The sequence below is a fragment of the Magnolia sinica genome, chromosome 19 (genome assembly GCF_029962835.1).
Source record: "Magnolia sinica isolate HGM2019 chromosome 19, MsV1, whole genome shotgun sequence".
Lineage (NCBI taxonomy): Eukaryota > Viridiplantae > Streptophyta > Magnoliopsida > Magnoliales > Magnoliaceae > Magnolia > Magnolia sinica.
The window spans coordinates 64,507,456-64,523,874 of NC_080591.1; the positions used below are offsets into that span (position 1 = coordinate 64,507,456).

General features: G+C 40.0%; 1 protein-coding gene across 2 annotated transcripts in view; it reads right to left on the minus strand.

The window, feature by feature from the left end:
* Positions 1-1,204: 1,204 nt before the first annotated feature.
* Positions 1,205-16,419, minus strand: part of LOC131234452 (histone deacetylase 8) — a 41,804-nt gene continuing 26,589 nt past the window's right edge. Inside the window, exons 2-4 of one of the 2 annotated variants that reach the window (XR_009165714.1) lie at positions 10,698-11,278; positions 1,825-2,251; positions 1,205-1,424 (exon numbers count right to left, since the gene is read on the minus strand). Coding sequence is in view for 1 of the 2 variants with exons in the window: in XM_058231343.1 (XP_058087326.1) it covers positions 1,949-2,251; positions 10,698-11,278 (884 nt within the window). In the remaining variant the exon portion in view is untranslated. Of the gene's footprint in view, positions 1,425-1,477; positions 2,252-10,697; positions 11,279-16,419 lie in introns of those variants that run through there. The other variant, XM_058231343.1, reaches the window with a different exon arrangement.

Genomic DNA, 16,419 nt, shown 5'->3' on the forward strand with positions numbered 1-16,419 from the left:
CGCTCCATTCATAAGGTGTGTGACAATAATTTAGTCGTAAGGATAAAAGATTGGCCACATCTATAATGTTAGTGGGCCACATTTGGAAAAATAGTATAGGGGATGCCAACTATCCAAACGGTTTCACTTGGTGTGACCGATATGAATCACGAATCTACCTAATTTTTAAGATATACTAAATTTCTATCACAGACCTAATGATTGGGGTGGATTTCATGAATGCATCATGGTGGGGCCTAATCTCAGCCCATCCTTTTTACTTGTGTCAGTTGATGTGTAAAATATCTCATGTGGTACGGTACACAGGAGACTGGGACTATATATATATATATATATATATATATATATATATAACCATGCAATTGGGCTGGATTATAAAAAGCCCATAACCGTAGAACCAAACGATGTTTTTTACAGTCCACTTCCAATTTGGTTCTAGGATGCAAACGGTTTGCTTCCGGTTCTAGTTTTTCTGGAACCGTTGGGAATGGTTGAATTCTGGTTTCACTCAAAAACCAAACCGAACCGAACCGTGTGCACCCCTACTGGCATGTACTTTGTATTTACGAGACTAGGATCAGTGGTATACCATGCCTTAAAATTTCATATGCACGCTGTCCAGTGTCAAACTCCAAAAATCTTGGCACAGAGAGACCTGCTTACATTGATAAATTGTTTCTTATTTAAATAAATAAAATTTATAATTTATAACTATAGGTCCCACCATGATGTTCGTGTTACGTCCAGTCAATCCATCCGTTCCACGAGCTCAGTTTAGGATATGAGACCAAACACGAGGGAGATCCAAAACTCAAGTGGGCCACACCACAACAAACAGTGGGGACCAACGCCTATTGTTGAAACCTTCTTGGGAACCACGAGTTTCGGATCGGGCGATATTTGCATTTTACCTTCATCTGGGAAGGAATCGCCTTATGAACATGTTGGATAGCATATAAACATTATGGTGGGCCCCAGAAAGGTTTCAGCAGTAAGCACTTCCATCCCCATTGTTTCCTGTGGTGTGGCCCACTTGATTTATGGATCTCCCTCATGTTTGGGTTCATGTCCTAAAATGAACTAGCGAAATGGATATAACAGAAACATCATGTAGGCCCCTTGGAGCTTGGGGTTATAAATGATTCCCCACTCAAAATCGAGTATACGGAATCTGTTCCTGTCTCACAAGGAGGCTGGGGTGGGTGCGAGAACAAAATGAAAAAGTTCGATGATCCAGATCAATCCTAATAACAAAGTGAAAAAAAAATCAATGATCCAGTTCAATCCTAATAAGATGTTCACATCATAAAAAATTGCAGTGACTTGAGATTTATTGGTGAAACTTGGGAGTGATTCACCTTTCATCGCAACCATGAGCGCCGCCATTTTGGAAGGCCTAGATGACGGATCCAAGGCAATAGATCCTGCAAACTTAAACCGCAGTTAACAACAGACTACTATAAGATATCAATCCACATGTTCCAACTTGAATAGCATGTACATTCTACTACTGTTGATAAACTCTCATAATCCACCAAATAAAAAAAGAAAAATTTAATCTCTTAAATAATTTATGCCAAACTACACTGAAATTCAAATAGAAGACAGAGCTTCTAAAGAGGAACTAAAAGCCTAACCTATGATTCAACCCCTACCCCAAGTACAAAGCAATTCAAATTTTCTTTAATACGGAAAAATACTGAGAGCATGTTTGGTAGATGCCGGAAAATGAGTTAATCTCATTTTATTTACTAAAATGAGATGAACTAATTCTCTGACATCTACCAAACAGGACTTAAAAATGGCAAAGGCATAAAAACATACATGTGATGGATAAAAAGGCAAATGTCCATCTTCTTCCTCTTCTTTTGTAATGGTTGATTTTGAGAGGGGAAGGCACTTGATCCTCAGGAGTGGGCTGCAACAGGGAGAAGAGTGACAGAGCTAGTTATTTTTCTCTCCAGACTGGTAGAGTCTCTTCCCAATATTGTTTGATGGAATCAACAACTTTGAAGGCCAATGCCTCGTCTTCTGGGTAATAAGCAATTGGGTCTGATAAGAGAGGATGTGGAAGATTGAGAACACCTTCTAATGTTGCATGGAGACAGTACGCCGAGTATGTAATATGGTAACCGCCTTCTTGAACAATCAAGAGCCGTCCATTGGCATGCTTGTCAGCTAGCTTACGTACAATTCGGCCAATTTCTCTATAACCCGCCATTGTCAAACATTGTCTTCCATTTGGATCAAACTGAAGCAAGGTGAAAGTGAAGTTACTTATTTCAAATGAAAAGATTTATATACTAACAATGACAGAAACTATTTGAGCATGCATTTTCCATTGTTTCATTGCATTGATATTGGAATTTTATTTTATTTTTGAAAATTCATTGATATTGATGGAAGGAGAACATAGAGAATGATGCTGAATATATGGGTTTTACAATGCACGAACAATTGTACATGTAGACAAATGTGCAAATCTGAACAGTTCAACTGAGCTAATGATTTTCAATCTGGTGTACTTTTGGTACATGAACCATACATATTCAGGCCCATAATATCAACGGTTCAGATCATTGAACAATGGGCACATTGGTACAAACTACAAAATGAATGCACGAACCGTACAATCTCATAGAAAACTAAGCACTTTCTTGGTCGATTGCAAACCATCCTTGTATTTTCCTCAACAACCATCAATACAAACTGAAGGGTCAAGGCTTTTCCAGCTATAAGATTTTTGGCACACTGTCCATCCGCAGTGGGCCCATAATATCAACAATTTGGATCACTAAGACGTGGACCCCACTTGTCCAACTAAAATCACAACTGGTATGTACAAGCTTTGGCCTCAGCATTGGACAGTACCTCATTGAATTCTCCATGGAATATTTAAAAATTAGCTTGATACAAATCTTAAACTTTTGGGGCCTGAAAATCGGAGGGGAATGCAACTCCATTAATTTATCTCATAGCCTACATGAAAAAAAAAAGGGATTTAAATTTAAATGTCTTGACAATGTACTCAAGGAGAATGGACTTGATATGAGAAAGAACAATGATCTGATCTCAGAGAAGTGGCATGTGAACTTATTATGGGATGAATATTCCAAAATCTAGTAAGTTGTTTGCCATCCTCATTACATGTTTCTTGAATAATCAAATGACTACTTGAATTTACTTGATAAAGCTCCAACTCTAATTTTGAAACCAAACTTCCTGATTCAAATTTACTGTTTCTGTTTGTTCATTCATGCCAAACTCTACCTCGTAGTGATAAGCTAGGTGGTCCACAGCCTAGGTAAAGTTGGAGGGTTGATGTCAGGTAGAAATCCTAGTTGTTGAACTATCCAAGCAATCAATCAAAAGTAACTAGGATAAGGCTATGATGATGATGATGATTTATTTCGTTCATGTCCAATTAAAGGAGGATGGTTGATGTCAGAAGCATGGCCAAGCATAAAACCTTTTCAAAGCGATTACAAAAATTCTTGTTTTGAACAATATTGGCGAAACATGATTTGTAAAGCTTACTACAAATAGCAAGGACAAGGCATGGTTGTTACTGCTGTTGCTGCTCTAGCCACGATCTTAGTGTCGGTCATCATAAATTGCACCATGCTGACACATGTGTGGCATGTACATGAGCTTTATTGCACACATGTGGGTTAGCAAAGCTCAAAGCAAAGACATGATTTTATTTAATGGTCTTTTTTCTTCTTTTTTTTAACTGAAATTATTGACTAGTCATTTCTGATAAAGATTATAAAGGTTTCAATCCAAAGTACGGTAAAAGAACCATTCTTATAATAGTAGACTGTTTTCAGCTGTACCATAGTTTTCTTCTAATCCAAGATTCTCATCATTTCAAATGCACCTCTAGATGTGGCCACCTAGGCCAACATGGCACGAGAAGCAGACATCAAAACCGTTTATCAAGTGGATCCCACTGTGTAGATGACCTGGCCTAAAGATGAATCTGATCAACCCTTCAGGTGGTCGGCAGTTGGCACACATTTGAAATGATGGGTGGTGTAAAAAATTTCCATGGTCCACATTCAACATACCCATGTGGCCAGCCTGATAGTAACCTTGCCTAATTTTTATGCCAAGTCATCTATATAATGAGGCCCACTTAATGCATAGCTTAGATCGCTGCCATACATGCAAGGTTTAGCCCTGTGTAGAGGTTTGTGTGGGGAAATGTCTATGGGCTTAGCAAAGCTCTCTGAAGAGAATAAATACATTCAATGTAAAAGTACTAGATACATTAAATTATAAAAGACAACATATAAATTTCTTAGTTGAAGCAGGCAACATTTAATTTCCCACTCACAGTTCTAGCAGTCTGTGTGCACTTTAAGGGCGTCTTTGGATACACGGAATACATACAGATATGGAAACTGTTTTCCACTGATAAGAAAGGTTGTTTGGACATGCAGATTCCACACAGTAATCACTACTCTTACCCATGTTCCGAATTCTCTGGGACACGAAAGAAGGTAACAGTAGTCTAATGAATTTTTTAGGATTCCACTAGCTATCCAAACAGGCACTCCATTTTTGGAATTCCATTTTCTACCATGACAATGGAAATTATCAGTAGATAATCATTACATTATCCATGTTAATCAAACGGAACCTATTGTCAGATGTCTTTAATCTGTACATGGAACAGGGGAAGCTCAATCGATCAAACCCCTGGCTCGATTGATCGAGAAGTCCCTGTTTTTTCCACAGTTTGCTCTCTGGACAATTTTGACCATGCTTGATTGACCGAATATGGTGGCTTGATCAATGCTTAGATTGACGGAGTACGCAGTTTTGCATAATTACGTGATCTGGTTCTTATTTCAGCTGTTATACTATATATATGAGTGTAATTGCGGGATTAGGGTATTCAAATCGGGGCAAAAACGTTTCTAGGGTTTGGAGAGGAGAAAAAGAGGGTTTTATGAATTGTAAGTTCATCCATTTCTTGTACTTTTCAGTTTCATAGTGTTTCTTGTCGCTTTGTACCGTAGTTTTTTTCCCACAAGGGTTTTTCCACGTAAAATTCATATGTACTTGTGCATGTTTTGTTTGCGTTTATCTTTCGCTTGTTTGATTCGAATTGAGTGATTGCTTTCATGGCTTCCCAACAAGTGATATCAGAAGTATATGTTGGGATTCGAGTTTGAATCTGAGACATGTCAATGAAAAGATCAAACGTGAAGTATGAAACTAAAAAGTTTACCAGTAAAATATAACTTCGAACTGTGGAAGGTGAAGATGCAACAGGCACTCCTTGGTGTAGCGAAACATCCTGCGACTATGAGTGATGAAGAGTGGGAGGAATTGGGTGAGAGAGCGAAAACCTCGGTTCAATTATGCCTGTCTAACGAGGTCCTTTATAATGTCCTGGATCAAAAGATCACTGCAGCACTTTGGGTTAAGTTAGAAAGCTTGTACATGACGAAATCATTGTTGAATCGTCTATATCTAAAGAAGCAATTCTATAACCTGAAGATGACACAGAAGTCTAATCTTGATGATCACATTAGCGTGTTTAATCAAACACTTTGCAAATTGATTTGTAGAAGTGAAGATTGACGAGAAAGACCAAGCCCTAATTATGTTGAACTCTCTTCTAAAGTCTTACGATATCCTCGTAGACACCATATGCTAAGGTAGGGAGATCATAGACGTTGAAACTATCATCTCGGCCCTTCATTCGAAGCAACTGAGGAAGAAGAACAGTGGCGGTGGTTCCTCTACGGATGCATTGGTAGCTAGGGGAAGGAATTCCGAGTGAGAGAAGGGGAACTCGCATTCACGGTCTAAGTCTAAGGGCAAAAGAAAGATTAAGTGTTGGAATTATAGGAGACGGGGACATATGAAGAAGGATTGTCAAAATCTTAAGGCTCATAAGGGGGGAAATTTAAATGAAGTGCCAAAGGAGGCTAACACAACAGAATTTGTTGAGGTGGATGGTGGTGATGTTCTAACAGCATCCAAATCAAGGTATCTCAGCAACGAGTGGATTTTGGATACGGAGGCCTGATACCATGTAACTTTTGAGCGAGATTAGTTCACCAGATATAGTGAGTGCGATGGTGGACAGGTATTTATTAGCAATGACTTTGCCTATAAAGTCATTAGATTTGGATCGGTGCGCATCATTATGTTTGATGGAACAAAGCGCATCCTGACGGATGTGAGACACATTCCTGAGCTAAGGAAGAATCTGATTTCTTTGGGAGCTCTCGATGCACTTGGGTGCAAGTTCACAGGAGTTGATCATGTCCTAAAAGTTTCAAAGGGGACACTCATAGTTATGAAGACGCAACGGAGCGGTAACCTTTACAAGTTGATCAGGAATACTATATCGGGTGGAGCTGCAATGTCTGTAGCAGAGTCCACAATGGCATGTTTGTGGCATAAGCACTAGGCCAAATCAAGGTATCTCAGCAACAAGTGGATTTTGGATACGGAGGCCTCATACCATGTAACTTTTGAGCGAGATTGGTTCACCAGATATAGTGAGAGTGAGTGCGATGGTGGACAGGTGTTTATTAGCAATGACTTTGCCTATAAAGTCGTTGGATTTGGATCGGTGCGCATCATTATGTTTGATGGAACAAAGCGCATCTTGACGGATGTGAGACGCATTCCTAAGCTAAGGAAGAATCTGATTTCTTTGGGAGCTCTCGATGCACTTGGGTGCAAGTTCACTGGAGTTAATCATGTCCTAAAAGTTTCAAAGGGGACACTCATAGTGATGAAGACGCAACGGAGCGGTAACCTTTACAAGTTGATCAGGAATACTGTATCGGGTGGAGCTGCAACGTCTGTAGCATAGTCCACAATGGCATGTTTGTGGCATAAGCACTAGGCCAAATGAGTGAGCGTAGAATGAAGTACTTTCTGATCGATGCTTGATTCCTGCATTTAAAAGTGTTAATTTTAATATATGTGAGTATTGTATATATGGTAAACAATCGCGATTATCTTTTGAGTTGGGAAAACATGTTAGTAAAATGGTGCTTGATTATGTGCATTTAGATGTATGGGGGTTGTCTCCCGTGGTTTTTTTTTTTTTTTTGGGGGGGGGGGGTGTGGTCATCGTTTTTTGTAACATGCATATATGACTACTCTAGAAAAGTTTGGATTTACTTCATGAAGCATAAATCTAACGTTTTTGCTACCTTCAAGATGTGGAAGGCGATGGTGGAAAAGCAGACAAGGCGTAAATTGAAAGCGTTAAGGACAAATAATGGTGGTGAAATCACTTCTAAGGAATTCAACCAATTTCACAAATATGAGGGGATCGTGTGGCATAACACAGTCAGGCATACGCTAGAGCAGAATGGTGTGACGAAGCGAATGAATCGGACTCTCTTAGAGAGAGCCCGAAGTATGTTGAGCAATGCTGGGTTGGGCAAGGAGTTATGGACTGAGGCCGTTAACACAGCTTGTTACTTAGTGGATCGGTCTCCGTTTACATCAATTGGTTGTAAAATTCCAGAGGAAGTGTGGAGTGGCCAAGATATAGACTACTCGGGACTGCGAGTATTTGGTTGTACTGCTTACTCTCATGTACCATTAGTTGAGAGAGATAAGCTGGACCAAAGGGCGAAGAAGTGCATCTTTGTGGGCTATCGTGATGGTGTGAAAGGATACAAGTTGTATGACCGGGACACACGGAAGATCACGATAAGCCGCGACATAAGGTTTAATGAGGATTCATTGTTACATAAGGATGAACACAAGGAAATAGAAAAATCAACGGTTATTAATGTTGAAATAGAAAAAAGTGATACAGGAAGAAGCCGAGCCACAGGAACAGGTACATGAGCAGGTGGAGTAGCCACCTTTGAGGAGAAATTCACCGAGAGATTACAGATCACTGGGGAGATACAGAGATAACTTGAACATTGCATTCGCTCTTATTACGGATGAGGGATCCATCTACCTTCCAGGAAACACTGGATGATCGAGATGCTGAGAAGTGGATGTCGATGATGCAAGATGAGATAGATTCTTTGTACAAGAATGAGATGTGGGAGATGCTGGAGCATCCCGTTAAGTGTAAAGCAATCATTGTGAGTGGATTTACTGGAAGAAACAGGATAGATACAAGGCGAGATTGGTTGCGAAAGAATATGCTCAAAAAGAAGGTATGGACTTCAATGAGATTTTCGCACCGGTTGTCAAGCAGGTAGTTATCAGATTTGGGTTGACACTAGTTGCCCGATATAATCTGGAACTGGAACAAATGGATGTAAAGACTGCTTTCCTACGTGGGGAACTGAAAGAACAAATCTACATGAAGCAACATGAGGGATTCGAGATACAGGGAGCAAAGAATAAGGTTTGCATGTTAAGGAGGTCATTGTACGACCTGAAACAATCGCCTGGGAAGTGATATAAAAAGTTTGACACTTTCATGGTGAGTCAGCAGTTTACTAAGAGTAAATATGATCACTATGTCTACTTCAAGACACTGAGTGATGAGGAATTCAGCTTGCTGGTATTATATGTTGATGACATGCTTATCGCCAGTTATAGCATGTTTGAGGTCAATATATTGAAAACTCAGTTATCAGAAACATTCAAAATGAAAGCTCTTAGGGTTGTAAAGAAGATCATCGGCATTGATATACACATAAACAGGGAGATGAGCAAGTTACAGTTATCTCAAGCAGAATACCTTGAGAAGGTGTTGCTTAAGTTTAGGATGGACAAGGTTAAACCAGTTAGTACACCCCATGCTGCTCACTTTAGGCTTTCTTCAGAGCAATGTCCCATTACAAATGAAGAAAAGCGGAATGTCTTGTGTGCCTTATTCAAGCATTGTTGGTAGTTTGATGTATGTTTTTGTCTCTACGAGATCAGATATTTCATATGCAGTCGGTGCTGTGAGCAAATATATGTCTAACCCCGGCAAGCAACATTACGAGTTAGTGAAATGGCTACTCTGTTATCTACGAGGTATAGCAGACTACGTCTTGATATTTGAAAAATCAAAGAAAAAATTGATAGGTTATGTGGACGTCGATTATGTAGGAACTGTGGACAACAACAGGTCGACTTCCTGTTACTCATTTGTACTAGCAAGTAGAGCAGTCAATTGGATGTCAAAGCTTCAGTCTGTGATTGTTCTTTCCACGACCGAAGCTAAGTATATGGTAGTGACGGAAACATTCAAGGTTTTTTGTTGTGAGGAATGATGAACGAACTCGAGCTTTAGCAAGAGGCCATGCGAGTTAATTGTCACAACGAAAGCACAATCAATTTGGTGAAGAATTATATTTGTCATTTTAGAACTAAACATATTGATGTTCATCACCATTTTATCCGACAGGCGGTTCAGGAATGCAGTGTTACTCTTGAGAAGATCCACACAAGCATGAATTTAGCGAATATGCTTACAAAGGTGGTTCCCACAGAGAAGTTCCGATTATATTCGACTTCTCTGGGTCTAGCAAAAGGTTGATGAAGACGGAGTGTGCACAAAAAGAGAAGGCGATTGTGAAGCTATGATGGAGGCGATTAAAGATGAAGCTTAGAGTTGCGGTTCATGATGATTAAAGCCATGGTGGAGATTGTTGTCAGATGTCTTCAATTTGTATCAATCGAGAAGTCTCGTTTTTTTTGTAGTTTGGTCTCTGGACAATTTTGGCCATGTCCAATCGATCGAACATGGTGGCTCGACCGATCGAGGATTTCTCAATTGATGTTGATCGATCAATGCTTAGATTGACGGTGCGCGCAGTTTTATGTAATTGCACGATCTGTTTCCTATTCCGATTGTTATAGTAATAATGTGGGTGTAATTGCAGGAGTAGGGTATTCTAATCGGGGTAAAAACGTTTCTAGGGTTTGGAGAGGAGAAACAAGGATTTTCTGAATTGTAATTTCATCCATCTCTGGTACTTTTCGTTTTCATAGTGATTGCTCGTCGCTTTGTGCCGTGGTTTTTTCCCGCAAGGGTTTTTCCACGTAAAATTTGTGTGTACCTGTGCATGCTTTGTTTGTGTTTATCTTTCTCTTGTTTGATTCGAATTGGGTGCTTGCTCCCGCGGCTTCCCAACAGAACCCACATATCCAAACACACGTCAAGAAGTATATTCAAAGAAAAGAAATGCTCCAATGCTCTCAAGGCATTATAAGTTATAGTGCTCCTAGTTGCATTTAGTTGCATAGGGGCACCCGGACTATCCAATCCATTGACCTAGACTATTCACTAGGTCTAACACACATTTCACGGGCAGCCATGTAAGCATCTCACCAATCTGACAGATATTAACTGTTCAATCAATGGTCTTTAATATGGATGGTCAAGAACATTTACACAAAATAGGTCTAATTGCAATTTGATCCATCTATTTGTTAAAGACGGTCACGGATTGCTCATGATTGTAAAGAATCACTTTTGTTAGGCAATCATAGCCATCCAATACACAGCTTGGAAAAAGGATCCTATAGAAAATAAGGCCTGGTCAAGGATGGATCTTTTCATCAAATCAGTACAATTTTTGCACAGTAGCCTTAGAAATGTGTTCTGGACTTGATGGAAAGTTCAGATCAATCGATTGGACTGTCAAACTGAACTGATGCAACTACAATCACTGCTCTGAGAGCACTAGAGCATTTCTCTTCAACAAATAACACATATGAAGATGAAAAATGTTGTGTATGAATTAACTTACCGCACTAGAATCTTGGCCAACAACCATAACCATTAGCAGCGGGTCAAATTTCAGTATGGCTGGAGCAACCAATTCAGTCATCGCATATTCATATCCTCGGTCACCAGTTCCATTTGGCAAAGGTATATTCAGATTAAAACCAAAGCCTTTACCATCGCCTAGCTCGTCTATGCAACCTGTCTGTGGATGAGACGGACCCCACGAGCCATGATTCATGTGAAGGGAGATTGTGAGGACACTATCTGAACAATAGAACCCTTCAGCCGTTCCATTGCCATAATGGACATCAATGTCAATAACCGCGACTCGACTGCAGCCAGAGTCTATAGCCAGTTGAACAGCAAGACCAGCATTGTTAAGGAAGCAATACCCGTCAGCTTGAGTAGGCTGGGCATGATGGCCTGGTGGACGTACTAATGCAAACGCAATCTTCGATTGTCCATCTAATATGTGCTGCATTGCTGACAACGTCGTTCCGGCAGCAAGAAGGGAAGCATCCCAAGAACCAGGGTTCAAGAAGGTACCAGCACATAGCATCTTTCCTCCAGCAGCATCAGCTTGTCTGAGTTCATCTATGTATTCTGGTGTTTAACATATGAAACGGAACAAGGTTTAAAGTAGCTGTGTTCTTCTTACATAATGCTGATCTCTTTACATTGCCAATGTTGACAGATTGTGTTAGGCTATTCATTAGGTGGTCCTAGCATGTATGTACCATTTCTGAAAATCACACTAGTGTGGACATCAGGTGGGCTGCACATGTGCGTCAAATATAGACTGTTGGTACATTTTCACTGTCCAAATTTCTCCTACATATGTGAGCCACCTGATGAGACATTTGGGCAATACATGGCAGGGACCACCAGATGAAACATACATAATTGCCCAACCCCTGCATTTTACATTCTAAATTGCGCAGTCAGGATAATGTGCCATTTGTGATCTGGATTACTATTTTTACCGACCCAAAATTATGATTCTATATCCTTATTGTTGATCGAGTTATGATATAAATTTATGTTTAGAAGTAGATATTTATACTATGATTTCTGCAATAGCATGCTTATAATATGGTACCAGAAGCGGAGATATGCCTCAAGAGTGTTTTGGTATCACCACTCGTATGAAACTAAATGGAAAGTTTTATAAGAGAGCTATTCATCTGGCTATGCCATATGACACAAAGCAATAGACAGATAAGAAGGAAACATGAGCAGAGATGTGTTGCAAAGATGAGAACATTCGGATGATGTATAGGAAGCCAAAGAAGGACAGAATTAAGAATTAAATCAACTGAAGCAGCCTAGTAGTTTACCAGTTAAAAAAAAAAAAAAGACCCAAGGAGTAATCCAAGTAAGAGATGAAATGACATAGAGCAGATTGAGATGATTCCATCATATGTGTAACCAAGACAAGAAATGGCTCTTGTAAGAAAGGGAACCTTGAATAGGATTGAAGAAAAGAGGATGAGAAGAAGACCTAGAATTACTTGGACTGAGTTGGTGACAAGGGGTGTGAAGGCTTGTCCACTTACCAAGGACATGCATTAAGAATGATTGACAAAACAAGATACGCTAAGCTCAATCCAAATAGATGAAATAAGGCTATGATCATGATGATACGGAATACTGCAACCAGCCCCTCCAAAATACAAAAACACCTATCCAAAATGCAAACGAGATACTGAGTTGACCCACGTGGACAGTATGCTTCAAGCACCCGCTTTAGCTAACTCATCGACCTCCCCGTTGGCTTCTCTAGGGGAATGAACGGAATTTGGTACCCTGCACATTGATCAATGGTTTCATCAACCAAGCCCGCAAACCTCCAAGGACAAATACCACGATAATAGGGAGAGATTATGGTCTATAGCCAATTTAACAATAACTAGAAGAGCTGATTCTTCAGCAAAATTCAAATAATGCCAACCAATCCACTATTGGGGCCCAAGAGTTTGACCAAAATGATCACCCTGTCATCAACATCCACAATAATTTTCCAACAGACTGAACAGATTTACCCACCATCCATCCACGATATCTATAACCCTCACCAGAACAATCTGTTTGATACCAAGTTTCTTAAACACCGTTGACCAGACCGATGAGGCAAAAAGAACAATGCAACAGTAAATGGTTTTCCATCTCCTTTGCCTCAAAACACATTACACAGTAGTTAGGGAGTGCCACCACCCTCATTTTGATATGATCAAATATGAGAATTTATCAATGCAGGCCATCCAACAAAAAGCATTGACCTTTAGGGCCTGCTTGGATAGTGCAAAAGGAAAAGAAAATTGTAATAATTATCCAATGATGTTTTTCCGAGATTTTCATGAGCTTTATCGAAACATGGATTCCATTATATTTCATGTTTTAATCTGGTCTAGATCCCAAGTGAATCTCTTATAAGGCTCTCACAATGGCTGCCTTGTATCTTCTGCACAAGAATTTGACCATATTGGGTAATGATTGCATTTTGAAATCCAACATTTCTTTTACCATCCAAACATAGTAACATCTCCCATCATGGTAAAAGCATCCATTTTCTTTTCTTTTCCTATTATCTGTTGTTTGGGGCGAGGGATTCATGAAATCCATGGATTTCATGCAAATCCAAGTATAAATAATAATAATAATAATAATAATAATCTATGGAATCAAAGACTTTCTTAGAAGTAATAAAAGTTATTCCATTGCAATAAATGCTCCTAAATCCATTGATTTGTAGCTTGATTCCCAAACAATGGATTTCGAGATTTTGTCAAATCCAAATCCAATGCAAGTTCATGGATTTACCAAATTCATACTCTCATTTCGCTAATCCTAAACAGGGCCTTAAAGGAATTGCCATAACCCATACCTTGGAACACACAACTAGTCTCCGGTCCTTGGCTCCTCAAGCAAACAGACCAAAAAATTTCCGGAAGGATCCATGACCCATAAACTTCGAACAGCACCTGATACTAGGATGTTTCCTCCAATATGGACAGAATTTCCACAATTGGCACAAAAGATGTACTTCTCGTTGTCAGCAAATCCGCACTTTGCAACAAGTATTTCTTTTAGTGTTGATTCCGACCCAAAGCCCACCTTCCACCACCACCACTAACCACCCAGAGTAGAATTCATGTAAGCAATATATATGACTCTGAGACCTCCACACTTCACTAGCTTACATACATCCTTTCAAGCAACCAAAGGATACTTCCTATCTCCTTCCTAATCATTCCATAAAAATCTCCTAAGAATGGATTCAAGCTCCAGCAAAACTTATGCCAGGCATTTTAGCAACAGTGCAAGGTACATTGGAAGATTCACTAGAACCACCTTGATCAGAATGATCCTACCTTAAACGCACGTGTCCGCCACTTCACCATCAAGGCATCATGAAAGTAAATCGATTTCCCTGAATAGCATGCCCATCTGATGTGGTATATGGAATATACGACAATGGTGTAGTGTTGGAGTATTTCTATTGATCAGTCATATCATATAGGCGCAAGTTGGATTTGCAACAACCTCCCTTCTCAACTTGCAAGCTTCTAGTTACATTTTTCAACAACTCCATTCCATACCTCAGCCCCATGCCTTCCAGGACATAAGCCCCAATGCCCAATTGGGCATGGATTTAAGTATTTGTTTTGGAGTGCAACTCGCCCAGGGAAAACCATTACAAGTCTCCCCAACTCAGTCTGACTCAGTCTTCTTTCAATGACAACCCCCCTTTCCAATTTGCAAGCTTTTCTTCTTACATTTTTCAAAAAACCATGTTCCATGCCTTAATCCCATCCCATGTCTTCCAAGATATAAAAGGAGCCCAAATGCCTAATCAGGCATGGATTCAAGTAATGGTTTCAAAGTGTGACTTGCCTGGCGATCGAAACCAATATGATTCACTCAGATTCGGTCCCATTAAGTGTGTTGACTCGTATTATTTTGGACCGAAACCAATATAACTTGGATGAAATCTGAAACACGTAATTGGGAAGGCCACTGGACGGCAACTAACCATCTTTTCCATGGAATCAGCCAAGCTTCTTCTTTTTTTTTTCTTTTTTTTTTTTATAGAAAACAGAAATTTTATTAAAACAGAATAAAAGGAGAACAACTACAAAAGAGCACAAAACCGTCGAAATGGTGACCCAACTAAGACCAAGAAAATCGAGATTACAACCCTTGAGCATCGAAACATTAGAGGCCCATTCGACAACAAACAATCTTGCCCTTTGAGAAATAACCTCTGCCAGCTTGGCTTTCATTTCTGAAGCATCCTGCATTTATTTCTTCCCAAACAGCCCACAAAATAGCAAGCAAGGACATTCTCCACAGCTCCTTCTTAACCTTCCCTAGCCCCACTCCATGCCAAGCAAGCAAAAGGTCTCCTACCTCCACTGGGAAGGACCAAGAGACATTGAAACAAGCTAGGAAGTCTGTCCAGATGGGTCCAACAAAGGAGCAATATGCAAAGAGGTGATCAACTGACTCCTTATCAATTTGCAACATAAGCACATGTTAGGAATCAACCAACTCCTTATCAAAACCTTTTTTTTCTACCAACCAACCAACCACCCAAAGGCAGCTATCTTAGGAGGGAGACTTTAACGCCACACGAATTTGGTATGAACCACCTTCCCACACCTCCAATCTCCACAAAAGCGGGAATAGAGAGACTGAACTTAAAAGGAGCCAGATTTATGGAGTTTCCATATCATTTTATCCGTGGATGAGGGATCCAGAGAATAAAGATAAATGCGAACCAAGAAAGCCACAAATTCCTCCAACTCATCCTGAAGAAAGTGTCTACATGGAGGCTCCTAGACCATGCATTCCCAATGGTAAAGAAGTAACTAGTCACAACAACAGAGGGATCCGAGGCAAGGCGGAAGATATAGGGGAATTCAACTGTTAAGGGGAGTGACCCCGCCCAAATATCTTCCCAAAACCGAATTCTCTCTCCATTCGTAAGGGCGAAACTAACACCTTCTAGGAACTCCGACTTCACAGAAGAAACCCCTCTCCACAAAGTCGAGGCTATATAATAAGAGGAATCCCTAGTCCACCAACCTTTGTTTGAACACCCATAATTGCTTTTAATAACTTCCTTCCAAAGCGCTCATTCTTTGTCCCCAAACCTCCAAAGCCATTTCCCAAGCAATTCCAAAGTCATAGATTTGAGGTCTTTTATACCCACACATCCATCTTCATATGCCTTGCAAACTTCGTTCCACCCCACGAAATGAAACCCTTTTTTTTTCTTTTTTTCTTTTATCTTCAGTCCCTTGCCACAAGAAATCACATCTTAATTCATCAAGCCAAAAGAGAACCAACGCCGGACATTTAAAAAGCGACATTAAGTATAAGGGAAGATTCAATAATGCCACCTTGATAAGAGTGATGCATCCGCCAAGCGAGAGATATCGACTATTCCGTCTAGCAAGCTTTCTTTCAAATCTCTCCACCACCTTTCCCAGAGATGTTTGGCTGGCTTCCCAACACAAAGAGGAAGGCCAAAAAAAAGTAGCTAGAAGCGTTTCCACCAAGCACTCGAAAATATCGACCAACTCCTTAACTTCTTCGCTCATGCTCACTCCGAACATCTTGCTTTTTAGGATATTAATTTTTAATCCTGAAGACTGCCTCAAAGCAATGAATGATGATTCTCAAGTTGCTCACTATGGATGGGTCAGCATCGCAAAAAATGAGGGTGTCGTCCATGAACT